The sequence below is a fragment of the Thunnus thynnus genome, chromosome 7 (genome assembly GCF_963924715.1).
Source record: "Thunnus thynnus chromosome 7, fThuThy2.1, whole genome shotgun sequence".
Lineage (NCBI taxonomy): Eukaryota > Metazoa > Chordata > Actinopteri > Scombriformes > Scombridae > Thunnus > Thunnus thynnus.
Window position 1 is genome coordinate 34093815 of NC_089523.1, and position 28000 is coordinate 34121814.

General features: G+C 37.9%; 1 protein-coding gene and 2 non-coding genes across 3 annotated transcripts; 1 reads left to right on the plus strand and 2 right to left on the minus strand.

Moving 5' to 3' along the window:
- The first annotated feature begins 4413 nt into the window (after positions 1-4413).
- Positions 4414-27849, plus strand: spint2 (serine peptidase inhibitor, Kunitz type, 2). The gene is made up of 11 exons (XM_067595648.1): positions 4414-5014; positions 12761-12931; positions 19522-19605; positions 19758-19826; positions 21492-21515; positions 22376-22540; positions 22651-22710; positions 23222-23389; positions 23474-23518; positions 23611-23719; positions 24094-27849. The coding sequence occupies exons 1-11, from the start codon at positions 4585-4587 to the stop codon at positions 24182-24184; spliced, it is 1416 nt and encodes a 471-aa protein (XP_067451749.1). The 5' UTR covers positions 4414-4584; the 3' UTR covers positions 24185-27849.
- trnar-ucu (transfer RNA arginine (anticodon UCU)) lies at positions 14317-14408 on the minus strand. Its single transcript is given in 2 exon segments — positions 14317-14352; positions 14372-14408. It is a non-coding gene; the product is annotated as a tRNA-Arg (tRNA).
- trnar-ucu (transfer RNA arginine (anticodon UCU)) lies at positions 15662-15753 on the minus strand. The gene is given in 2 exon segments: positions 15662-15697; positions 15717-15753. It is a non-coding gene; the product is annotated as a tRNA-Arg (tRNA).
- Positions 27850-28000: the final 151 nt, after the last annotated feature.

Genomic DNA, 28000 nt, shown 5'->3' on the forward strand with positions numbered 1-28000 from the left:
TAAAGAGACTCGGTGAATAAATGGCAAATATGAATGTGTTCCTTGTGCCAAACTGTCTGAGTTTATGTGTCTTCTCTCCTAACGTGGGACAGTTCAGGCTGAAACACTCATCAGGAGGCTGAAACGTCCAAATCACCATAATTTATACAATACAAACAGCCAAAGTGCATGTTTGGTCATTTCAGTAATTATAATGTTTTTGATGTTACAAATAATATAGTAATGAATTATATTACATATTAATATTAGAAATAATACGATCTCCTAAAAATAACTAAAAAAAATAAGCATTACAAGACTAGACCTCTGAATAACTGTTGGTATTGTACATTTAATGTGGGATAACGAAAAACTTACTGAAATAAAAAATAGGACACATGTTTTCACCACATTATAACATATTTTGATGCATGAATATATATATATATATATATATATATATATATATATATATATATGACAAATGTACATCCTTAACATTAAATTACTCTAAATCCTTTGTCACTGACCTTTGACTGGACTCCCCCCCCCCCGCCCACCCCCCCCCCCCCCCCCCCCCCCCCCCACACACACACACACACACACACGCACACTCCTGTAGATTTAGAAATTTACGAGGAGACGTGAAATGCATCATGAGAGGGTCTTACCGGGTCCTAGTGCCCCTTCTATTCACGGCAGCTTGTAGAAACCTGACAGAGACTGAAGGAGCAGCAGCGCCACCTGGTGGACAGCAGGGTGGGTCACATGAGGTGAAACTCATGATGATGAAATGTTGGTTTTCGCTCAGCCTCCAGAGGAAAGTAACCAAGTACTGTATTTAAGTACAGTTTTGAGGTACTTGTACTTGATGCTACTATTGTTAAAGATGAAACCAGTGGTTTCCAACCTTTTTGGCTTTTGACGTCTTACAAAAAGCAGTGTGTAGTCGGGGTCACATTTCACATGTCTATGAGTTGTTAACAGCTCCACCAAATAGTGATTTTTCCCTCTAAACTTCTCACATGCTTTCATTTCAATAAATGTTCAAATGATCCAATATTTCAGCAAAAATCAAAGATTAGAGAAAAAGTCCAAAAACTGAAAACAGATTTGTGTATCAGAACTTTGTTTTTTCTTCTTTCCTCTCCCATTAATCATCTCACCACCCCTCAGATTTATCTGCTGACCCTTTGGAGGGGCCCCACCCCTAGGTTGGGAACCACTGGACTAAACTAGCTAACTGTATATAAAGTAGTGTAAACTAGCTCCACCTCCAGCAGCTACAACAGTAACATGCTGCTCTAACACTGATGCTTCACTATTAATAATCTAATGATGTCATATATAATAATATATCAGTCAGAGGGACCAAACCACTACTTTTACTGCAATACTTTAACTACATCAAGCTCATAATACTTATGTACTTTTACTGCAATACTTTAACTACATCAAGCTCATAATACTTATGTACTTTTACTGCAATACTTTAACTACATCAAGCTCATAATACTTATGTACTTTTACTGCAATACTTTAACTACATCAAGCTCATAATACTTATGTACTTTTACTGCAATACTTTAACTACATCAAGCTCATAATACTTATGTACTTTTACTGCAATACTTTAACTACATCAAGCTCATAATACTTATGTACTTTTACTGTAGTAGGATTTTTCATGCAGGACTTTTACTTGTAATGGAGTATTTGTACATTACTGTATTGGTACTTTTACTGCAGTAAAGTATCTCAGTACTTCTTCTACTGATGTACATACTGTACTTCTTACAGTGTTTCAGGGTGTTTAACTATTTACTAAAAGTGGCTTTAAAAACACTAACTAAACTTTTTGGGTTGATGTGAGTGTAGTGAGGTCAGAAAACAGATGAATCAAAAGTTCATCACATCTTCCACAAAAACACACACAAAGTATCCATGACGACTGATTTTAAGTCCTCCACCTAAAGCATGACGTAGATTATCTGACTGCACCGTCACACACTGACAGTCAGTTTATCATCACGTTTATCGGAGTCTGAGGTGATCAATGATGAGCTCACGGTGATGTCATCATATCTGATCAGATCTCACTTCACATATTTTCAGCTTCATTAAAGAGGTGTTTACTTCATATGATGTCATTTTATTTTTCTGACACATCAGTACTTTGTCTATTTTTATATTTGAATGACTAAATTTGATTAATTGTCTTTTTATTCTCAGAACCTGTGATGTTATTGATTTTTTTTTACTTTTATTCATTTATTTTCCTCTGCTCTCTCTTATTTCTACATTTTGTAGAAATACATGAATATATTTATTTTACAGTATTGTTCTTGTTCGACTGATTGTTTGTTTGTTGTTTTCATGTATTTGTGTAATTCTTTGTTCTTGATTTCTTTGAGCATTATTGATTTTTCTGAATCCTTGTAACAGTCTGAAGAAGAAGAGTAATACAATAAAATTCTTGTTGCTAAAAAAAAAACAAAAAAAAACAAAAATAATTGGAATGAAGGAATGAATTTTTCCTGAAGCTGTGGAAAGATGATACAATATAATATAATATAATATAATATAATATAATATAATATAATATAATATAATATAATATAATATAATATAATATAATATAATATAATATAATATAATATAATATAATATAATATAATATAATATCTATTTATATATATTTCCTCTCTCTTATTTTTCTCCTTTTTTACAATTGTAAATATTTTGTTTAGAATCTGAACTGATTTGTTTCTCTGCATTTGACAATAAAACTGTTAAATCTTGAATCTTGAATATTTATGTGTCATTGTTTATTTTGATATTAGTGCCTCTTTCTCAAAAAAAAGATTCATTTAATGATATTTTACACAAATTTCACAAACAAGTAAAAAAAAAAAAAGATGTACCGTTTGAATGACATCATCACACATTTCAATCAAACACCAGTGAAAAAGGTCTGAAGCTTCTTATTTATTTATCTTATTTAATTATTGTACATTATGTTCAGTATCAGACGTCTGGTTGTGTTTATTAATTACATCGTTCAGAGTATAAAATAATATATTTTGTGTACTAAAGTAAAAACTTACTCCACTCAGACACAATTTAAACAAATTCTATAAAATATGAATAAATTACATGTAATTCCACCTTTTTTAAAGCTGTGATGTCTGAATTGCGTCGTTTCCTTTTCACAAGCTCCACTTACTTGTTTTGTCTCTTCAGAGCTTTCAGCAACATGTCATGACCTTCATCGGTTTGCTGCTTTGTCACGGAGGATGCTCGTTGTCTCTGTGACCTGATGAAGGCCATGAGATATGGCTGAAAGCTCCAGATAAACCTAGTAAGTGGACCATGTGATAAGAATGTTTTAGCAGCAATAATGAAGCTTAAAAAAGATAAAAACATAAAAAATACATCAGAAATTTTTGACTCATTTTTTTTTAGTTTTAATAAAGTAGGAAAATGGACTTTTAATGTTAGGAGGTTTAATGTTTTATATATTTTTATAAGATTATATTATGACGAGGATGAAAGAAGCAGGAAAAGTTTAAAGAAGAACTTCCATCATATGTTCAAGAAATTAAAACATGTTACACCAATAAAAAGAAACTAGAGTATAAAATAAAACCTGCAGTCTGATCTGTTTAAATCCTTCATGACTCATTATTATATCTTCACTGATTACTGATACGTTTCAGAGTCATGATGTCATTGATTGATAAATTCAGTGATGAATCATTTCAGATGTTTTGAAAACATTTTGACTTCTATAGTTACGAAAGTGAATTAAACAAAAAATAAAAATAAAATAATCCTACAGTTTCCTCCAGAGGTCTGAACAATCAGAAATAAAAATGTATATATATATATATATTACAATAATATAATTTGGCTTTAGTGTTTATAAAATGTTTTTTTTTAATGGCAGCTTTTTTCAAACTTTCTCAAGACAAATATTCAAGTTAACAGCAGCGTGTGATGTAGAGACTAAAGGCTGCAAGAAATAGTTGAATAAATCTCTTGTGAAGCTCACAGGAGTTTGAACAGATTCTTAATATATTGTTTGATACGAACAATCAGCTCTGAAAAGTTTGGCTTTTTGCTTGAATTTTGATTTGTGAATATAAAATTTGGTGAAAATAGTGAACAAATTAGAGACTCCTGTCAAGTTCAGTGAATCTAAACTAGACATGTTTCCAAAGTGAAGAAAAGTAAATATGATCAGTGATGAAACTATTTATAATTTACTCCACAACTGACATCAAAATAAAACCTGTGAAGCAAAAATAATGACTTTGGTGTGTGTGTGTGTGTGTGTGTGTGTGTGTGTGTGTGTGTGTGTGTGTGGGTGTGTGTTGATGACGTATGTGGGCGGGGTCAGAGTGACCTCACCTGTCGCTCAGGTGAGTTTATCTGCGACAACAAAAAGCCACCAAACAAGGAAGTGAGTTAGAGCTCGCGCGCAGCAGAAAGACGTTTCGACCTTTTGTTGGTTAAAAAACAGTAAAAACACAAAAAGTTTGATTTTATTTCGATTCATAAAGTTTCTTTTGCAGTTTGAAGTTCCTGATCCGATCTGAAGAAATGCGTCTCAGGTTCTGCATCCTCGCTGTGTGCTTCCTGGTCTGGCCTGGTCTGGCCCGGGACTGTGACTGGGACCAGTCCATAGATCCGGATCAGGATCTGGACCCGGCCTCTCTGGCTGCAGGGGCGCGGAACCTGGGCCGGATCATGGAGGTGTCTGACCCGGAGAGCTGCCGGGCTGCGTGCTGCGATGAGGCGGACTGTGACCTGGCCCTGCTGGGCTTCCCGGCGGACGGAGCCCCGCAGTGCGCGCTGGTCAGCTGCGGGAGCCGCCGGGACTCGTGCGTCCTGCAGCCCAGCACGCAGTTCAAAGTTTACCGCAAGAATGTGAAGCCGGAGCCCCGCCAGGCCGCGCCGGAGGACGACGAGAAGCCGCACATCGTCCCGCTGCTGGGCTCCTGGGAGCCGCGGAGCAACGACACCAACAACGGTAACAACCGATAATCAATCAATCAATCAATCAATCAATCAATCAACATGTGGCTCTGCTGCTCAGTCTGATTATTGATTAGTGAGATTGATCTTTTTATAATATAAACTGGATTTTATTCAGTCTTGTTGGTAAATTCTGACGCCAGAAAATTCAAAGTTTAAGGAACTTAAACATCAAAAGTCAGAATGAAATGAGGTGATTTTGTGATATTGATTGATATTCTCTCTGTTATCTCTGGTTTTGAGGGATTTTGATGGGGAAATGATCTTTTCATTATTTTCATGATTCATCTTTTAGGAGAGTTTAAAATGTCAGAAATGGTTTTTGTTTTGTCCAAAACACAAAAATATTCAGATTCCAGTGACGGAAAACAGAAAAGCAGCAAATCTGAGACGTTGGAGAAACTAGAAATTGGGAGATTTTTGTCATTTTTGCTTAAAAAAAACAACTTAAACGATCAATCGATGATCAAAGTAGTTGTTGATGAAGTTTTCTGTAGATGATCTGCTGCTGGAAGCTGCTCCGCTGGTTCAACCAGAGACGGATTAGTTCAACACGTCTGTTTGTTGACTCACTAACATGTCAGCATCAGGAGGAAGAGGAGGAGGATGATGATGATGATGATGATGATGATGAGGTCATGTAGAAGCGTGCTGGAAAACACGTCTTTACTGAGGAGAGCAGGTCACATAACTTTGACAATAAATAAATCAATCAGTTAATTAATCCGTATCAAACTGATGGTGAGCAGAGATGTGAAGTTTATGTGATTTGGGCTTAAAGTTCTAAATCTGTGTGAAACTATTAGTTGATCGATTGATTGATTGGCAATTATTTTCATATTTATTGTTTTGGTCATTTTGAGAGTTTCATTGATTCATATTTTCTACTTTTTTCCATTTTTAAATCATTATAAAGTGAATATTTTGGGGTTTTGAACTGTTGATGTGACAGAAAGAGACTTCTGAAGACGTCGTGTTTGACTCATTTTACACTATTTTCAAACATTTTATAAAACCAAAACAAGTCAACAAGGTTTCTGTCCTGAACTTGTGTTTTTTTTAATTAATATGAAGCAGAGTTGACTTTATACAGCGCGTCCATCTGTACATGATGTAAAACAGAAATATCATTTCACAAGAAAAAAAAAGCAAAAATTAGAAGAAAATGTTAGTTAATGGTCTGAAAATGTCTCACAAGCCCTTCGGTTCTTCTTGTGATTTACTTTCTGATGACTGAGTGATTTTATTTCAGGTATTTTTCAGCTCACATGTAAAGATTTGCTGCTTCTTTCATCATGCAGGACGTTAAACTGTCGGTCAGGTAAAACAGAACATTTGATGACGTCACATTTGACTCTTTACTGACATTTTAAATGATCGGTTTGAGGGAATATTCAGCAGATTAATGAGAATAATCGTTAGTCGCGACCGCTGATGAGGAGGCCTGTCAGTTGTCTCACATTCATTGGATCTGATGTGTTGCGACACATTTCCTTCATGACTGTGGAATCCTCAGATGGTTTAATCCAGAGCTGAGACAACTAATACTAATAATAATGATAACGATCGTACATGTTACTGATAGATACACAGCGAGTTAGAAAAGATCATTAACGGAGCACACGGTACTAATCGATTATTCAATCAGCAACATCGTTTGAATCTTTTTCGTTTCAGCTTCTTAATCATCAAGTTTTTCTGTTTTTCTTTGTTGTAGGTGACGGTAAAGTGAATATCTTCATATTTTAGACTGTTAGTCAGACGAAACAAGACATTTGAAGACGTCACTTTGCACATTTTTACTATTTTCAGACACCTCGTGAACCGCGGCTAACGATTGTTTTCAGTATTAATTAAGCTGCTGATTATTTTCCTGATGAATTGATTGACAGTTCAGTCTATAAAACAGTGAAACATGCTGTTCTAACCTCTCAGAGTCCAACACGACGTCATCAAACTTCCACTTTTATCTGAAACCAAAAGATATTAAAGTTACTGTGATATAAGCAGCTGAGAAACTAAAGCAGCAGCAATAAGTCGATCAGTCAATCGAGAGAAAATCAATTTGTTTTGGTAATTGATAAAAATACCAAATGTTTATCTGTTCCAGCTTCTTAAATGGGAGGATTTGCTGCTTTTCTTTGGACAGTAACACAAATATCGTTTGGTTTGGACTAAAAAAAAATGAAGAATTTGAAGACGTCAGATTGGATTTAATTAAGTTAATCAATAAATTGCAAAAATAAACATCAGAGTAGTTGATAATGGTTGCCGCTAAAGCTGGAACCATCAAATGACTTTTAGTGAGATCATTAAAATAGTGGAGCTGCAATGATTAATCGATTAGTTGTCAACTACTTTGATCATCAAATGTTAAAATTCTCTGGTTCAGCTTCTTAAATGTGAATATTTTCTGGTTTCTTTCGTCTCTATGACAATAAACTGAAGATCTTTTAGGTTATGGACAAAACAAGACATTTGACATCTGTAGTTTTAACCAAAACAGCGGAGCAGGAAGGTCACCAGACTTATTTACCTGAAAACACGTCATTAAAGCAGCTTTCCAGACCTGGAAATGACCGAGATCATTCAGTTCAGACTCACACTGAACTTTTTGAAACTGTATTTGCAGGTTTGTTTGTTTTTTTTTTTTTAAGGTTTACATCCTGTGTTGGAAATTTACAGCTTCTACTTTTAGTGAAACCAGTTACAAACAGTACAGATGAAAAAAACCAACAATAACTTGATGTTTTAGAGACATTAGAAACATCATGTAAAGTTCCAGATAAGCAGACTCAGTGACTCATTCGTTCCAGACAGCTGAGGTGTCCGTTGGTCTGCTGGTTTGTGTTGTTTCCTGGTTGGTGTGAATGTGAGGAGGAATGCGGCCGACCTCGCTCTGCGGTTTTCTACCAGCGCGGCTTCTTCACTCACAGTTTCCTCATCAAACCTCTGAAACAAAAACACAGTTTACTTGAATGCACTTCCTGTATCGTGGTGTAATTGTGCTGCATTCCAGGTTTTTAAATAAGAGGTGGAAGAACATTCACACATTTTATACCGGAGCTGAAATGATTATTGATTAGTCAGTCGACAGAAAATGAATCATTAACTATTTAGATAATCAAATAATGTCATTTTTAATCAAACATGGTAAATATCTGCTGGTGGCAGCTTCTTAAATGTGATGATTTAAAGCTTTTCTTTGTAACACATGACAGTAAACTCAATGTCTTTGTGTTTGGGATGATTAGTCGAACAAAACTAGATCCATGACGACGTCACCTGTGACTGAGAAATAATAACAAACATTTTTCAGTGTTTTCAGACATTTTTCAGGCAAAATGATGTTGATGTTGAGTTTCGTAGCTTAACAGTGATTTGAAAAAACAGCAAAGTGGAAGCGATGAGTATTTCTGTGTAATTATCAACATTAATTTTCTTCTTTTTTTAATCTCTATTTTATTCGTTTAACTATTCATCTATTAATTATATTCTTTTATTTTGTGTTTTTCTTAAATGCAGTTTTACTTTTACTTCCTGTTTTTGTGTATTTTGTTGTTTTTTCTCTTCTTTTAATTATCTTTTGTTCAAAACAGACTAAATATAATGTTAAAAATGATTAAAAACAAACAGATAATTCCACCTCCTAATCAATATTTTATTTATTTGTTTGTGCCAATCACATCAATTTTATTAGTGAATTTATGGTACTTTCCCACAGTGTTTGCATCAGATAAACAACTCACTGAAATATTCTAACATTAAAACTGAAAGTCGACACTTAAACTTTATAGTTGCTGATTAACTGGAGATCTGAAGAGTTTGAGTTCAACCCTAAAAACACGTCACCATCCAAAACTGTCGCCGAATTTAACCCGTTTCCTCGTCTCACCTCGAACTAACCTGCACAGGTAGAAACTGCGTCACTATTTGGATGTTTCTCTCACAAAGGGAACATATTTTCAGCTCTGATAGCTGCTGTGTGAATCTGCTGAGTTAATGCTGGTGATCTTTGTTCTCAGTCAGCGCTGGATCTCCAGGTCGGACCGGTCAGTCCGGTTTCTAGAAGCTAAGAACAGTAAAGCACAAAACTGTTTGATCAGCTGTGATCTTTTAGAGAGCAGAGTTAGTTATTCTTATTGGTGAAATAGACAAAAAGAGAGACATAGAAGATAAATAAGACAATAACATAATGCAGTTATGATGATGTATGTGACGATATGACGAGAGTCTGGGAGTAGAGATTAGACTAAGGTGTGTGTGTGTTTTGATGTTTGTATGAGAGGCAGTGATATGTGTGTGTGTGTTTAGTGATCCTGGACAGGTTGGTGTGTGGCGGAGAGAAAGACGAAGACATATTGTTAATGTTATAGCAATAATAAATATATGATGTAACAGCAATATAATAATAATAATAATAATACCATCGTTATCTACAGTACAATGTAATATTGACCATTATAATAATTACAATGACATTTACATTACAGCAGTGAGGAGTGACTCCCTCCCTCCTTTGTTGGTTTAGTTTAAGTCTGTAGTTTCAGGGACATCTGGCTTTGAGCCGCACCCAGTGGAGGACTACGGCCCGCTGCAGGTTTTGTGCTTCGGACCACTCCCAGTCTGTTTGGGAGTCTGTCTTTGTTTCTTTGTTTTCTTTTTTGTTTTGTTTTGTTTTTTCTTCTTTTAAAGACGGGGGTTGGGGTGGTTGAGCTTACTTCAAACCCCCACCCACCTCAACCAGAACCCCCGCTGTGCTGCCAGAGGGCCGGGTGGGGAGCCACCAACCCCCAACCCCCCCAAACCCAACCCAACCCAGTCCAGCCTCATTATCCCATCACTATTGTTTGGCTGTAACAAGGTCATTATCACAATTACAGTAAATGAAAACAAACAATTAAACAGATGAATTAATAAGTAGAGTGTCTGTGTAAAGAAAAAACAAAAAATAAATGCGTGTAATTGTGTGTGAAAGTGTGTGCGTTGTAATACGATGTGTTGACACGAATGGGAACCATCTTTCTTAAAAAAACAGTGGTGTTATTGTAAGCAGTGATTTTTTTTTTCCATACATATGTATTCTGAAAGGAGGTTGGTCCAATGGTTAATATGTATTGAATTATTGGTGTTCTTGGTGACAGTTAGAGAAATGATGTTCTTGTATTTGTTTGGTATGTTGACATCTGAAGTGTCTCCTAGCAGACAGAGCTGTGGGGATGGACGGATTCTACAGTCCAAGATAGTGGAGAGTTTTTATGTTACAAGCCCCTTTCACACCACCTGTTCAAGGCGGGAATGCTGCACCTTTATTCCACCGTGCTGTTCTGTATAAAAGTTACGGACACAGAGTCGAGGGGGGCGGGCAGAGTTGCTCTGCCAATAAGCCGGCTACGGAGGTAGTCACAGAGCCGGATCGACGGCCAGCAACACCGGCAGTCGGTGTAAAAACACACACGGGGGTGGCATTATGCCGGCTTTGTTTGCTTCAGTGTGAAAAAGCAAAGGCGTCTTAATGACGGATCCTCTTTACGGCTATAATGCGGCATCTCTGGATAAAAGAGCCTACAGAGTCCCAAAAAAGAGTGAACCGGTTGGCTCAGAGTGCTGTAACAGAGATCTGTTGTGCCTATTGTAGATTGTGAGCAAGTTTATTTTCATTTTATATTGAGTAATATGTATTCTGTGGATGATTTTTTTATTGGTTAGATCAGTGTTCCAGCTAGCTGCTGGGACTCGTACAGAATAATCTGATGTTTTTAAAAGTCTGTAGAGCTTTCAGGTTAGTTTATTTGAATTTGTAAATTGAATGATATCATTAATTATTTCAGAAGGTTCAAGTGGCTTATAAGTTATTTTAATTTTTGCTTTGATTATGGATTTAAGTTGTAGGTATTCTGGTGTCTCCCAACTCATCCCTGCTTCCGTATAAAGTCTTTGAAGTCTATGAACTGGTTGTTATGGGAAAGATGATGAAGGTGTTTTGTGCCCATGTGTGATAGTGAAGAGAGGTTCTGTGGAGCTGTAAGAAGTGTTTTTACAGTGTTTGAGTAGAATTAAAAATCTGAACGACTTTCCACTGGGCTGTCAGAGTTGTGGAAATTACAGTATTTTTAAAGCTGGGATGGTTGTGTTGAGGAAAGGTAAATCTGAGGGTGAGATGTTTTTGCAGTATAGATGTTCCAAGTCTATCCATGAGATATTATGGTTGGTTTGATGGATCCATTTAACAGGTATTGTATTTGATTTTCCAGGTAGTAGAAGAAGTTTGGAGGCTCAGGCCCGCCTTAAGATTCGCTTTTTTGTGGAGTGGATAGTTTAATAGTTTTTATTTTTCCTGTCGACATGTGATAGATTTGAATTTATCTGCTGGTGTTACAGGCAGCATTGAAAAGAAGTAGTTCATGCGGGGGAGGTATTTTCATTTTTGGTTTTCAGTCGTTCTATGAGTGTTCCCGTAAGGACAATATAATATCATCTGCATAGAGGCTAATTTATGTTGGAGGTTTGTGGTGTGAACTTCTTTTAATGGAATCGTTATGACGTATCACATCAACATCTCATTACATTTGAGGATCTCATCTTGTTTTCATACGATCGTTTCATTGCATTGACAGTGCCATCCCATAACTCTCTCTCTCTTTCACTGGGTCTTTGTGCATCTGTGATTTGTTTTATTTCATGAAGTTCATATATTTTCTGGATTCATGTTTGTTTATGTCAGTTTTTAATGTTTAGGCTTCTTACAGAAGCCGGGAGGTGAGACTGTCAGTGTCTGTAGCACTGAAGAAGAGTCAGTCAGTCATAACGTAAACACAAACACCAGAAACCGAGGTCTGTACCACGAAGCAGTGTCAGTGTGTTAGCAGCTGTGTTTGAGTCTAAATCAGTTTCACAAATCTGGCTCACTTGTAACTCGGTTAGATCACCGTGGTAACCAATGCTGAACAGCTAACCTGCTCCTGAGCACGTTAACTTCATGGAATCATCATTCCTGAAGGATCCTGACAGAAGTCTGGTGGAGATTTTGAGCCAGGCTAAAAGCTGCTGTGACTTTCACTGACTGTTAACATGTCACTTTATTAAGTTTTAATATTTCTCCACGTCAGTTTATCCAAGTAACACTGGTTTGGAAATTCGCTCCCATATTTTTGGAGATGTTAGGAGCTGCTGGCTGGATGAGACCAGCCGGTCATCTCGACTGTGGCCTTTAGCCGTTCACTGTTCTGCTTTCCAAACTCAAAAGCATACTGCAAATTAAATTGATTTAACAGTTTCATACTGCAAACTACTATGAAAATCAGTATATAGTACATACTGCATACAGCGTTCATCGGTAGTATGTAGCAGGCAGTTCCCAACACAGACATTGTGTTTCAGATTGTTATACTCATTTTAAAATAGATTTTTAAAATAAATAACATTTTGTGATTTGCAGACTGCTGAAGAAGAAGACATGTTTCGTGATAATGTTTTGCTGTGGATGACAAACCTGCAGAAACGGATGTGTAAATGCTGAGTTTGGTTTGACAGTTTCAGTTTCAGCCACGTCAGTGTGACTGTGACCTAAAACCAGCTTTAAACTGGTTCCAGTTCCTCAGAGAGAGACAGAAATAACAGTTAATGAAATGTTAATGAAAACGCACTGAACGAACAGTTAACGACCAACAGAACCAGAAGAACCAGCACATGACCTCTAAAACCTGTTGATGTTCCCTCTCTTCTTCTTCATCTCTTTTAGTCCGCTGTCGTCTGCCGATGAAGGTGGGTGTGTGCCGCGCAGCCTTCCCAAAGTTTTACTACGATGTGACCAATCAGAGCTGCCGGAGCTTCACGTACGGCGGCTGTGGCGCCAACGGGAACAACTTTGACTCCCAGGAGGAGTGTGAGGCCACCTGCAGCGGAGTCTCAGGTAACACAACAAACATCTAAAAATGTCTCCGGCTGCTGATTGGCTGTCACAGACGCTTCAGATAAAATGTTACTATAGAGCTGCAACAATTAGTCAATTAATTGATTAGTCGATTGACAGAAAATGAACAATTTTTACTTTGACAGCTGAATAATAACGCCAAACGTCTGCTGGTTGCAGATTCTCAGATGTGATGATTTGAATCTTTTCTTTGTTTTGTGACAATAAACTAAAGATCTTTGGTTTGAACTGTTGATCAGACAAAACAAGACATTTGAAGACGCATTTTTACTATTTTCTGATACTTTATAGACAAAATGATTAACCAACTATGAAAATAGTTACAGCTGCAACAATTACTCGATTGACAGAAAATTAATCGCCAGCTACTTTGATAGTTCAATAATTATTCATACTCATTTTTAAAGAAAAACGTCCAAATTCTCTGAATATTTTCGTTTTCTTTAGTCTTTATGACAGTAAACTGAATATTTTTGGGTTGTGGACAAAACAAGACATTTGAGGACGTCATCTTGAGAAATACTGATCCACATTTTTCACAATTTTTTGACATTTTATAGACCAAACAACTAAACGATTTAATGGAAAAAACAATCTGCGGCATCAATAATTAAATAATTGTTAGTTGCAGCTCTGTTTTGAGACTCAGCTGAAGGCGCCATAACAACACGAACAAAATCTAAATTACTCAGAGGACACAAGAAGTCTAAAGCTCAATTTATGGTCGCTCAGAACTGGTTCTTACGACGTGCTGTCCGACAACGTCAGAAATCAAATGTGTTAGTCGTCGTTAAAACAGTTTCACTCAGAGTTGGAGTGAAACGCTGACACAGAGAGAGGAAGAGGGGGGGCGAGGGGGGCGAGGGGGGTTTAGAGTTCCACTTTCTGACAAGCATGTCCGAAGGAGTGTACAGCCACCTAAATGCTGCATTCACGTTATGTGGTTGATTCTGTAATTATCAGTTTCCGTTGTGGAAATAAGTCGTAATCATAACTATGAAACTCCTAATAACACAAAAGTGTCTGAAAAGCAAACAAACAAGGACAAAGTCTGTCGTTTGAGTAAATTAAACCCAGATTTAATGTTCACATGGTGCTCAGGACCAACTCTGCAGCTGTCACAAGACCGAAACACCTACGACAGCATTAATCACAGAACAAATCTTTAATAACCTGCTCGTTAGCTTCAGGTCGGATCGTTCGTTGTGTCTCTTTGGGGATTTTCAGGCTTTTAGATCAGTTTGAAACTCTTTAACTTTCTCTCTGCTTCTCTTCTATGATTCACTTTTCTTCCCTGAGTTTATTTTAGTTTTGTTTGTTATTATTTCTCCTTTTTTTTTGTATTTCATCTTCTGCTCAAAAGTCGACTCTGGTGGGACTCGAACCCACAACCTTTGAATCACTCCTCTTAGTGTTGACTAGAAGTCCAATGCGCTATCCATTGCGCCACAGAGCCTGCTGGCTGCAGGGTGTCGGGTTCCGATTCATGCCTGCGGGGCGGGAGGAGGAGGGGCGGTGGGGGGGGGGGACTGAAAGGTCCGAGGTCAAGTTTTCTTTCCATGCAGCTGTTAACACGACGGACTGAGTGTGTCGTTTGTAGTTTGATCTGAAGGCTCCAAACTCAAACCTGCTGTCAGACTTTACGAGGCTGCGTCAAACATGAGCTCACCAGAGTATCAATAAAGTTTCATCTTATTCCATAATTTATTTATGTTTGAACTGGTATATTTGTCTTATTATCACATTTATAATTTACAATAAATTGAATTTGTTACTTGATAAAAATATAGTTAAAAAGTTCAGTGATGTTTAATAAAGATTTCAATTTATCCTTCCGGACTTTTTTAAAACTTTATTGACCAAAGCAGATTTCCATTTTAAATTTACTGTAACAATAGTGTTTAACTGTGGAAATGGAAGAAGGTATAATTAAGCTTATTCATAGTTATATAAGTATGTAAACAATGTGGACATGAAGAACTTAAAGAAACAAACACACATAGAAAGAGAGAACGAAAGATACATTTCAGATGCTTTAAAAATGAGATTATAACATCAACTAATGTTTTTGTTTTGTAATTTTAAAGCATTTAGCAAAAAGATATTTACACAGTTTTTGTTGTTGTTTTGCTTTTTGTATATTCAGATAGAGATAATAAGTCTAATAAGCTTTTTCCTCCCTGATTTTTTTTCTTACTTTAAGTTTAAAATTACTAATCAGTATCTAAACAGTTAATAAATGGTTTATAACATCACTATAATGTAGTTATAAGCAGATATAAGGACATTTTAAGTTTATTAATGAATAGTATTTATTATAACTTCTCCTTTGAAGACATATTTTATGTTATTACAGTTGTGTTTTACTATATTGTCATTCATGATCTGTTCATACAGCAGTAAACACTTCAGGATGTCCACAGGAGGAGTTATAGTTATTGATTAATACATTAATCACCACTTAAATCTGCTGACAGCTGCATTATAGTGAGTTATAAACCATTTATTAACTCTATTATAGCTTCATTTCCGTCGTTTCAAGTTTTTCATTATTTCATCGTGCTGCGGTCTGACACACTGATGAGGTCATTTTGGTAACGGTGGCTCTCATTGGCTGAACTGTCAGCTGCTCAGATTCCTTTTGAATGCGTTTCTCACACTTCACACGTTCTTGTTTCATCTCGTCTGTCTGCTGTTCTGCTCAAAAGTCGACTCTGGTGGGACTCGAACCCACAACCTTTGAATCACTCCTCTCAGTGTTGACTAGAAGTCCAATGCGCTATCCATTGCGCCACAGAGCCACGTGTTGCTGCAGCGCCGCAGGAGGGATTTTACTCTGGAGAACACACACACACACACAAACACACACACACACACACATACTGATGCTTTTCACAGAGGTGTTTACTGTAAACTGATGTCGTCCAGCGACCAGAAACACAAACATGTTTGGATGATGATGCACAAAAAAAAGTTTGAACTGACTTTATCTCTTAAAAATGTTGGTTTGTTTCAGTGAAAATCTGTAAAAGCTGAAGTTATTCCACCCTTAAAGGACGAGTTCACAGTTTTAAAACAACAGTCAGGAGCCCAAATGAACATTAAAGCTGTTTTTCTTGCTTTAATCATTCCTCCTGTTCATACTTACCCTTCATAATGTACTTACAATAGTAGTGATGGGGGACAAAATCCACAGTCCTCCTTCTGTGCAAGCTAATATGAGGCTTCAGCATCCAAACAAGTCAAATCAAGTAGATATCTTTCAATATTAGTCTTTTTAGTGCCAAAGTCCCTCTTTTTGTTACTATTTGATGCTAAAAAGACTGTAAACGTGTCAGATATCCGCTTGATATGACTAACTCAGACTGCTGAAGCCTCATATAAGCTTCACAACAACTTTTAAATGCGTTTATCATCATTTTAAGACACACTTGAAGAATTATGAACCCGTCCTTAAATGTCAGGATGAAACATTGAGGGTTTTAAGGTGTTTAATTAAGAGATTTGGTTTCCCAGAAACACTTGATCACTGGTGAAGTGTGTGTGTGTGTGTGTGTGTGTGTGTGTGTGTGTGTACGTGTACTTTTATTACTGACGTTGTGGGGACGTAAGTCTGTCAGGTACAGTGCGGGGACTCGCCTCCAGTTTGGAGACAAAAACAAGTTCCCATAATGTAAATCATACAATTCTAGAGTGATGATTGGTTTAAGGTTATGGTTTGGTTAGGATTAGGTTCATTTCTCCAGGAAATGACTGAGTGAAGTGATTGAAACACGACTGTGTGTGTGTTTGTGTGTGTGGAATCAGGTTTCTGTGGTCAGACCGGTTCTGTGAACTATGATCCTGAAGACAAACAAAATGTTCCACCTGATTCCCCACTTCATGGGGAAAAAAAAAAATCAGATTTCCAGCAGCTGTTCTTTCATCTCACTGTCTTTTCTTTCTGTCTTTGTTTCTCGTATCTGCGTCATTTAGAGCTGCGACCACTTATCATCATGATTGATTATTTCCTGAGTTAATCATTTCTTTGTGGTGCTGGGTAACTCCTGAAAACATTCTATACTAGTGCATATTTATAATAGAAAGAAAGGAAGAGGGTGTGGCGCCTGAAAGATGTGGCAGGGAGGGTGTTGCATGATGGAAAAAATGTAGAGTTTGACACTAACGAGAGGCTAAAAAGTCAGGATATCATTTACGAAACAGGAGGTAATACTACAGTTGGTTGGGACTATTTTCAGCGGCGGATTAAGCCACATTTGGTGCTGTAGTGAGTATTTTAGGCAGCAGCACAGTGTGTGTGGAAGGGAGTCAAAATAAACTCATGAGACATGGGTGGAGTTCTTTATGCTGTGTTGTTTTGAAAGAGAATTATGAAATTAAAAAAAAAAAAAGTGAACACAAAGCAAATCTTTAAACCATGTGGAGCCTAGTCATCGAGCTTCATATCAAGGAACATAAGAGATCTGATCAAGTTTTAAAAAACTCCTGTTGTTGTGACTCTGTGTGTATGTGTTCGGTCTGTCAGTGTTGTGTAACGAGAGCATTACGTGTGTGTGTGTTGGGTTAATGGATGCTTTTTCAGGAATTTGAGAACAACTGGGAGTGACAACTTAAACTAACACTCCCTCTTCTTCAGATAACACCCAGAGCGGGAGGTGAGGTGTGTGTCGCACATAAAGATGTAATCTTTCTTCTCTGGCTGCTGGTCATTTTAGATGGATTGAACTTTAAAGGAACAGCACTACATTTTGTGTCTTTGCATCTTCTTGAGAGTCACATGATTCAAACTGTTAACTAAACTATAAACTACCATTTCTACCACAGCAGACCAAGAACCTTTAGAGGAAGTGACACTGCGTCTACATTAAGCCGCTAAATCCTAAAACACTGTTTTCATGCATCCACAGCAGGAGTTTCAGCTCGTTTCTGCAAACACCTCCATCCACATTAAAACGCTAAAACAAGTAAGTCTCCTCTTACTGAGCATGTGCAGATGACAGCAAATCAGACACAGAAAACCAGAGAGAAGAATCGGTATAATGTTTCAGTTTCTGCGATGGTTTATTGCAGCAGATTCCAACAGTTTGAGCAGAGAAAGGTGGTAGATAACTACGTTTAACTCTAAACAAGCTTGACAATAAAGACAACAACGCTCGCATGAAGCCGCTCGCCATTGCTGTTTCTTTTTCTTCCTTGTGGTGAAAAACTGTCCTTCCATGAACAGGCCAGTAATTGTGCAAAGAAAACGTTTACATCTATAAGAGAGGGGAGAATCAGCAATGTCATATTCTAATCTTCCGTGTGTGATGAGCGAAGGCCGCTAGGTCATGTGTGTTGGGAGAAATGTGGAAGAGGCCAAGTACAACTGATGTTTGGATTATTACCAAAGTCTTAAGATCAAGCCAGGTGGGGTTTAGCAATTAAGCTCCACGTTAGGAGGGGTTATGAGAGGTATATAATGTAATGTTTTATGATTTTTCATTAGGTTATTTGTCCCGGGTCAAAGCCTCAGTTTACTTTGTATTGCTCTTTATGCAGAGTAAACCTATTCACATTGAACTCTTTCAGCTTCCAGTGTATTCATTTGAGTCTTTTTCATAATAAGTGGTGAATTAATTTCTGAGTTGTGGGTGACCTGAAGATTTCTGGCCCATCTGAAGATTTCCCACGACATCCTCTTCCAATGAAACGTTGCAGTACTGCCACCATCTGTTCTGTCAATGATATGACAGCGTTTCTACAAAGCTTCGTTTTCCCCGAACACACTACAACACACACTTTTCACATTTACTCTGGAGGCCATTTTGGAAAAGCTCCATTTTCAGGGGGGAAAAATGTTGTTTTAGTCTGGACGGAGGAACAAAATGGAGAGAAGATGATGTGCTTACGAATTTAGCGGGCTTAGTGTCTCAGGAAGTAAACCTGCATTTGAACCAGAAGAATCTAGTTCCCGTCGGATAGTTCCAGGTGTTTTTACATTTCAAAGGTGAAGGAACTTTAGAGGATGACAGTCACTGATTGGTCAAACACAGACAGCACAGTTGCTTCAACTTATGTAGCACTTCATTCATAAAACAAGGAAGTACTCTAGTATCGATATTATGACGAGAGAGGACTTTTCTCTTCATGAACCTTAAGAGCAAAGTTACGTTTTGTTGTCGAGTTGCCAACTCGTTTTAGAAAAGAGAGAGAAAAAGAAAGCAAGAAAGAGTCTGCGTATAAAATTAAGTTTTATTTTCATTATCAATTTAATCTTCAGTCTTTTGATCTGTAAAACATCAGGAAACAGCCCACAAATCACACGTTCCTACAACACAAGGTGATGTCTCCAAATGTCTTGTTTATTCCGACCAAAAATATTAAATTTACTTTAAGTACGAGGAAAGCAGGAAAGTCTCACATATGAGAAGCTGGAACCATAAAATATCTGACATTTATGCTTAAAAATTATTTAAACAATTAGTTCACGAAATAGTTGCCAGTAAGTGTAACCAGAACAAACCACTCAGCATGGATCGTAACTGACCAGTGTAACCAGTAACTGACTGGTGTAACATGTCTGTGTTCAGGTTCAGTCCTTCCTGACGAGTCGACTCCTGCTCCTCCTGAAGTTCCTGTCAAAGCTCCTCGAATGGCTCCGGCCTTCAATTCAGGTAAAGACTTTAAACTGTGGTAGAAGTACGAGCAGCACTAAATGTAGTATTATTATATAATATAGTATTATTATTAGTAGTAATATTAGTAATACTTGTGTGTATTTGACTCCTAATGAACCTTCTGGTTTTCTGTGTCCCTGCTGGTCCAGAGGCGTCTCAGGAATCTCCCAGTCCGGTCGAATCCAAACCTGCAGAGATCAACCTCACTGAGAAAAAAGGTAACACTCACAGCACCCCTAGACACCCCTAGACACCCCTAGACACACTTGGACACCCCTGGACACCCCTGGACACGCCTGGACACGCCTGGACACGCCTGGACACACCTGGACACACTTGGACACCCCTGGACACCCCTGGACACCCCTGGACACCCCTGGACACACCTGGACACCCCTGGACACCCCTGGACACCCCTGGACACACCTGGACACACCTGGACAGACTTGGACACCCCTGGACACGCTTGGACATGCCTGGACACCCCTGCCACCCCTGGACACGCTTGGACATGCCTGGACACACCTGGACACACTTGGACACCCCTGGACACACCTGGACACCCCTGGACACACTTGGACACCCCTGGACACACCTGGACACCCCTGGACACCCCTGGACACACCTGGACACACCTGGACACCCCTGGACACCCCTGGACACACCTGGACACCCCTGGACACCCCTGGACACACCTAGACACACCTAGACACCCCTAGACACCCCTAGACACACCTGGACACACCTAGACACACCTAGACACCCCTAGACACCCCTAGACACACCTGGACACCCCTGGACACCCCTGGACACCCCTGGACACACCTGGACACCCCTAGACACCCCTAGACACCCCTGGACACCCCTGGACACCCCTGGACACCCTTGGACACACTTGGACACACTTGGACACGCCTGGATCACCTCTAGAGTCGAGAGGAAACTTACTCTGCTTCATTCTTAGACTCAGATACTTCAGGACATTTACTGAAGTCACTTTTGTATTCTGTTTATTTTAGTTTGTAGATTTAATTTCACTATTTTTTCTCTTTTTATTTGGATAAATCGAGGCATCAAACAAAAATGTAGCCATTATAATAACAGTTAAAGCAGGAAAGAACAATTATAAACTAAATAATAAGAAATTAGTTCAAATAAATTAATAGAATAAAAATACAGGTATAAAAACTTAAATGCATAATTAAAAAGCACAACTTGTGTGTAATATTATAAATTTTACACACCAGAAAAACTCCATAGAATGAACTGTTTCCTCGTATGTTGCAGTCCTGCAGTGTTTCTTTAATTAAAATGATTTCTTTGTGTCTACATTTTCATATTTCAATGTCACCTGGTCTTTTTCGACTCATCACAAGCAAGTCAAACCTTTTTTAAAAAGAAATATATTGATCTTTATTGATTTAGCTGCAAGAAAATGCCTCAAAAGGTTTTATACTACTTCTTACACGAAGGACACCTGGAAACACACTGAGGTGGAAAATCAGTGAGACTGAAAAGGAGACGAGACAGTCGGACAGAACTAAGAAACAGAAATGTCTACAGAGTGAAACTAGAGAAACAGATAGAAGATAAACGGAGGGACAAAAAGACGAGAGCAGAGACAGAAAAAGAGAAATAATGGAAGTAATAAAGGAAGCCGAAGCGTCACTGCAGAAGCTGCAAAGGAAAGAATGAAGAGAGACGTTGAGAAATCAAAGAACAGACAGAAATAAAAAGAAGTTTGTTTACAGTTTTGAACAGTTTGTCCTGAGAATAAACCATCTGTGTGTGTGTGTGTGAGAGATAAACTGTGAGAATAAGGTCAGATGATCAGTAAACATGACTGTGACTCAGTAATAATAATGTCATTCTCTCTCCTACAGAAATGTTGGCTGATGACTTCGCTGGTATGTTCCAACTTTTCCTTCTTTGTAACACAAAGCAGCATTTTTAGATTTTTGTTGTGTCCTTCGTTCCTTCAGTTTACTGCAGGAGATCTCAACATTTTATCTGCAGAGCCCATAAATCTATAATTAACCAGCGCTTATGCAAACGTGGATTATTTATAGAATGGCAGCTTAACATCAGTCTGAACTGGTGATTCAGTGGACGTTGAACTGTCACCTTGTTTCTCTGCTTCAGATCAGCTGTTCCCACAGCACGTGGTTAATTTTTATTCATCACATGTACAAACTTTGCTAAAATGTTAAAACATTATTGATTTTTTGCAGATATATAGTACAGTGGGTTCATCAGAGAACAGCTGAGACTGAGCCGGACAGGAAATGTGTTTTAAAAGAGGCTAAAAAGCACCAGATTTTTGTTTGACCAGATTTGTCAAACATACATTTATCATTTCTAGTTGACATTGCAGGTGTGTGTGATGTGAACGGTGTGTTTTTTGCTTCGTGCTGTTTTATTATTGTGCTGTTATACGTCTTAATTGTGACCTGCTGAAGGACTGCAGATGAAAATGAGCTGTAAACTAACTCTGGCACAACACATCAAATGGTAACATTCATGTTTAACACTGTACGTGGTCCCTTACAAATAAAATCAATAAATAAAATAGATGTAAACATTAATAAAATGAACAGCTGCAGTGGTTTAATCTCCGTCTGCTGTTTGGAACGATGGACAAAGTATGAAAATAGAAACCTAACATGAAAATGTGAAGATAAAAAAGTATTCACAAAATAACAAAGAGAAAGAGAGAAATAAAAAAATGAAATAAATTAAAAGTGTAATTGCCATGTTGTCCAATCAGAGCTCTGTGAGGCGGCGCCTCAGGCGGGTCCCTGCAGGGCGGCGTTTCAGCACTGGTACTACAACAGCAAGACGGGCAGCTGTCAATCATTCATCTACGGAGGCTGCAGAGGAAACAAGAACAACTACATCAACAAGGAGAGCTGTGTGGCTACATGTACAGCAGGTGAACAACACACCTGTGTGTGTGTGTGTGTGTGTGTGTGTGTGTGTGTGTGTGTGTGTGTGTGTGTGTGTGTGTGTGTCATCAGTAACATCTCCTCTCTCCTCCTGCAGTCACTGTGCTGCCGTCCAAGAAAGCTTCACCTGAGGACCAGGAGGAGGCAGACTACAAAGGTACACTAGTTATAAATAAAGTCAGCGCTGGAAAGTAACTAAGTACTGTATTTAAGTACAGTTTTGAGGTACTTGTCCTTTACTTTAGTATTTCCATGTGATGCTACTTTCTACATTTCAGAGGGAAATATTGTACTTTCTACTCCACTACATTTATTTGACAGCTTTAGTTACTTTTCAGATGAAGATTTGACACAATGGATAATATAACAAGCTTTTAAAATACAACACAGGGGGTTTGAAGGGTTTGTCGTCTTAGGACAGGAAAGAGATCAGCTGTTTGTATGTTTTATAAGTTACTAAACACTTATTCACTCAGCCTAGTTTCTAGTAAGTGGAGCTTTACACTAAATGACTGATTTTATCTGGTGAATCTGACACATCTGACCAAAAACAAATACGTGTCAACAAGGTGAGAATAAAAGACAGAATAAAGTTTTATTAGCTACACCTGTCAGATATAATGTTTAGTGTGTCGGTAGATAACTGATGACTGATGTGTGTCTATCAGAACGCTGTGTGTCGACCCCGGACCCGGGCCCCTGCCGCGCCGCCTTCCCAAAGTTCTACTACGACTCCAACACCGCCAGCTGCCAGTCATTCATCTACGGCGGTTGTCGCGGCAACCAGAACCGCTATAACTCCATAGAGGACTGTATGGCTCGCTGCAGCGGAGAAGGTAACGAAGCTGATTTCATTATTAACTGTTCATACGATGATCCGTACGTCTGATCGCGTGTCGTTCATGTTCTTCCCCCTCCAGGCTCCTTCGAGGGTCGCGGCCGAACTCGCAGCCGCTGGACTGCAGGTCAGTTTTCTCTCTGAAAGATAAACTCAACAGACCAGACGGATGAAACATGATCTTCATCTCTCTCCTCTCCTCTCCTCTCCTCTCCTCAGCCTTCTTCCTCTTCGTCACTCTGGCGGCCATCTCTGCTCTCCTGCTGGCGACGCTCGTCATCATCACGCTGAGACGTCACAGTCTGTCCCGCCGTCCGTCCTCCATCAGGTAACATCTGAGTCCGACATATAAAACATTATTAACCTTATTAAATCACAATCACAAGCACAAAATCATATTTCTCATTATAACATAAGTTGGTATGTCTAATTGCAGTTAAAGATGACAGGTTTTATTTCTCATTAAAACTTATGTTATAACAAGAAAAAAAACTTTTATGATATGTGTTAATTGCTGATGTAACAGGATAAAGTGTTTTTATTACAAGAAAAAGTTTCTCGTTATACAAAGAAACTGAGCAAGTATTTATTTGTCAGGATCATCATGTACATTTCCATCAAACCGGACACTTTTCTTTCCTCCGTTATGTTAAAACAAGATGTTTTTATTCATGATTAACTGATGTTTGTGTCTTTGTTCAGTGACAAGGAGGAGCTGCTGCCAGATCCAGATGAGCAGTGTTCTGTGGAGTCTCTGACCGTCCCAGAGAGCCCCAAACCAGACAAGGCCTGAGGAGAGGCCCTGGTTTCCTCCCCGGGGGAGGGGGGGTCTGCAGGGGGTCCTGAGGGGTCTCAGAGCTGATTTTAACGCTGTTATTCCTGCGACTTCTTAAAAGTGTCTGAAACATTCACACGTTCAACCGGGAAAAAAAATACAACATATTAGGAAACACTACTGCATATTACTTCATCTGAAGATGTGATTCTGAGCTGTGAGATCACAAGAAAAACACGTTAAAGGATCAGTCTGCTGATTTTCTATATTTTTCTTCTTGTCAACAAATCTCATGTTTGGATCCAAACCAACAATGAACTGATCTACTAACCAGTATTGTGTGTGTATCAAAGCCTGATATATTTTATTCCTCCGTTGTTGTCCAGAAACTATTAAAAACACGTCAGTGAGTCACATCGCTGCACTGGGTGACATGTTCCAAGAGTTTGGTCACGTTAGTTTGTTTAGAAACGGCACCAAAGACTAATAACTGCATCATGTTTTCAGTCACTGGAGAGTAGTGCTGTGTATGGCAGACGCTACTTAGCATGTGCATGAACGCGGTTCTGTTTACAGCTTCACAACGTCTGGATGTCACATCAACAGACTTGAAGTCTCATTTTCATGTTGTTGCATAAATCAAAACTCTAAAAACACTCTGAACTGTTTAATAACAGCATCACATTTTCAGTCTCTGGAGAGCAGTTCTGTGTAAGTCAGACGCTACTGAGCATGTGCAGGAACACGGTTCTGTATATTCAGTTTACTGCAATGTTAAGACAAGAAAAAGCAGCAAATTATCACATCTGAGAAACTGAAACAAGAGAGACTAATTAATGTTCTTCTGTCAATTAAATGATCTATTAATCAAATAGTTGTTGCAGCTCTACAAACATTTGTAAGTCATTTACTGGAAACAGAAACAGTCTCAAATGTGAATATTTACTGCTTTTTCTCGTCCTCATATTGCAGTAAACTGAATATACAGAACTGCTTTACCGCACATGCTCAGTAGCGTCGGCCTTACACAGAACTACTCTCCTGTGACTCAAACATGATGCTGTTATTAAACAGTTATTCGGAGTGTTTTAGAGTTTTGATTTATACAACAACCTGAAAACATGACTCCAAGTCTGTTGATGTGTCGTCCAGATGTTGTGCAGCTGTAAACAGAACCGCGTTCATGCACATGCTCAGTGGCGTCTGCCTCACACAGAACTACTCTTTAGTGACTGAAAACATGATGCTGTTATTAGTCTTTGGAGCCGTTTCTAAACAAACTAACGTGACCAAACTCTTCATGATGAAGGAACATGTCACCCAGACGTGTTTTTAATAGTTTCTGGAACAACAACGGAGGAAGAAGATATATCAGGCTTTGATACACACACGATACTTGTTAGTAGATCAGTTCATTGTTGGTTTGGATCCAAACATGAGATTTGTTGACAAGATGAATAAAGAGTCTGAGCTTATGAAAGCTAACAGAGTCACTTCTTCACTGTAAACATCAACAGTCTGTTAATGTGAATCTCCAATCTTAAACATTTTAATACAATTTATATTTACACTTCGGAAAATATGTTTATTAGCTACAGCTAGTTAGCTTAGCATAAAGACTGGTAGCAGGGGGAAACAGCTAGCCTGAAATCCACCTACCAGCACCTGTAAAACTCACTAATTAACACGTTATGTCTTGATTGTTTCATTTGTACACAAACAGAAATGTAAAAACCAACAGTTTGTGTTTTTAGTGGGAATTACAAGCTGGAACTATTTCTTGTTGAACGGCATCGTATTCATCCGCCCAGCACTAGTTCCAGCATGTAACTCCTGTTCAAAACACAAGCTGTTGGTTTTTTACGTTTCTGTTTGTGTACAAATGAAACAATCGAGATATAACGTGTTAATTAGTGAGCTGTACAGGTGCTGGCAGGTGTATTTTAGGCTACCAGTCATTACATGATCATCCATCTGAACATCTCGCTCTCAGGAAGAACGAGAGAAAATGTCGGTCACTTTTTAAAAATGCTAAGAAGTCTTCACATGTTTTTATTTTCTAAACTTTACCTCTGTAGTTCTGTCCTGACTAAACCACTTCTCATCTGTCAGTGGTTCTCAGCCTTGCTGGTGAAGTTAATTGATTAATGATCATTTAATTGAATTAATTGAATGGATTTGCTGCTCGTCTCTTTTACATCATTATGAACCAACTGGCTAAAATAACAAATATGAAGGCTTGGCTTTTGATCATTTATGATATTGACATCACTTTTTATATTTTATGTATTAAACAATTAAATGTGTAATTTAAAGTGTTTTTAATCATTTGAAGGCGTTAACACAATCAGGGAGTAATTCTTTTAAGTCAAATTAACCACAAGAACATTAGAAAAACAGGAAACATATTCAGCGTTCTCCTTTTTGTTCCAAGAAGTATCTCGAACATGAGAATAAAAAGTAGCACATTTCATACACAGGAGTAATTAAAAGTACTTTACAGAATGCATTAAAACATTTTTAAAAAAGGAAAATACAACATAAAGAATAAAAACATTTTAAAATGGAAGTAAAAAGTTAAGAGCAGAGACATAAATGCAGGATAAGAAACAGACTATAAACAGTTACAGTGCAGTAATAAGTTGTAAGAAAACGACATTTGAATGTAGAAAATTGAGACTCAACTTTTGGATTCTGAAAATGACACTTTATTTATCAGAATAATGAAAATTAAATCAGTTTCGAAGCAGCACAGACAAAGAAAAGTCAAAGACACTGGATCCTACATTTCCCTTGATGCAACTGGACCTCTTGTTAAAGACACCCGTTTGACTCCTGAGCTCCTCCTGCAGGCTGAAAACCACATGATTAAAAGTGATGTCAGAATGTGCTCTAACTGCTTTATTGATCAATGTATTTTATTGAATATTGATGAGAAACTGATCTGCTGTCAGCCAGTTGTCGTATTATAACAAATGCCAAAATTTAAGGTTTATCTTTCCACGATGCCTTCAATGTATCTGTGTAAATCTGCACTGCGGGTAACTGATGGTTGTTTCCTACGTCTTCGGTTTCAGTCAGGAGGATTTAAGAGATCAGCTTCCTCTATGTGAACATATTAGTCTCCTGTCAAAGATAAACACGCAAATCTGATATTTAACTACAAAAGTTCAGCTCAGAAATCTGATAAATCTGTAGATCGTGTGTGTGTGAAGGGTTTTCAGACACTTTTATTTAATAACTACATAACGATGATAATAATAAATGAATAAAAGTATTTTAATGTCCGGAAAACAGAAGCTCATCATGATGAGATGAACTTGTAAATTTGAGTTTTCTTACAATTACAAGATGCATTTTTAATTATGACAAAAGGTCTTTTTTCAGTAATTAAACTTTCATAAATATGTAAACAGTCAAAGCTCTGTGCTGTTTTAACTGAGCGGGAAACCAAGAAGAAGTCTTTGTAGTTTATCTGTGTTTTGTGTGAAGCCTTATAGAAGTTATTTAATCCGTCACATTATAAAAATGCTTATTATCACGATTAGTGATTGATAACTGATATGTAAACCTTAATGAATGATTTTAGATTTGTGATGAAGTGTTTCTGTGTTCTTTACTGTCTTCTGTCTCACATGTTAAATCTGTAATAAACTCAATAAAACTCTGATTTGAACCTGAAATGTTCAGATTTTATTCCTGGATGGATGCAAAGCTTTTCATAAAACATAATTTCTGATAAAGTTTTTTTTTTTTTTTTTACCAGTTCAGCCTGATCTGCAGGTACAGCAGCATTCTCTGTTATCACTGATGATTTTTCTAATAACTAAATCT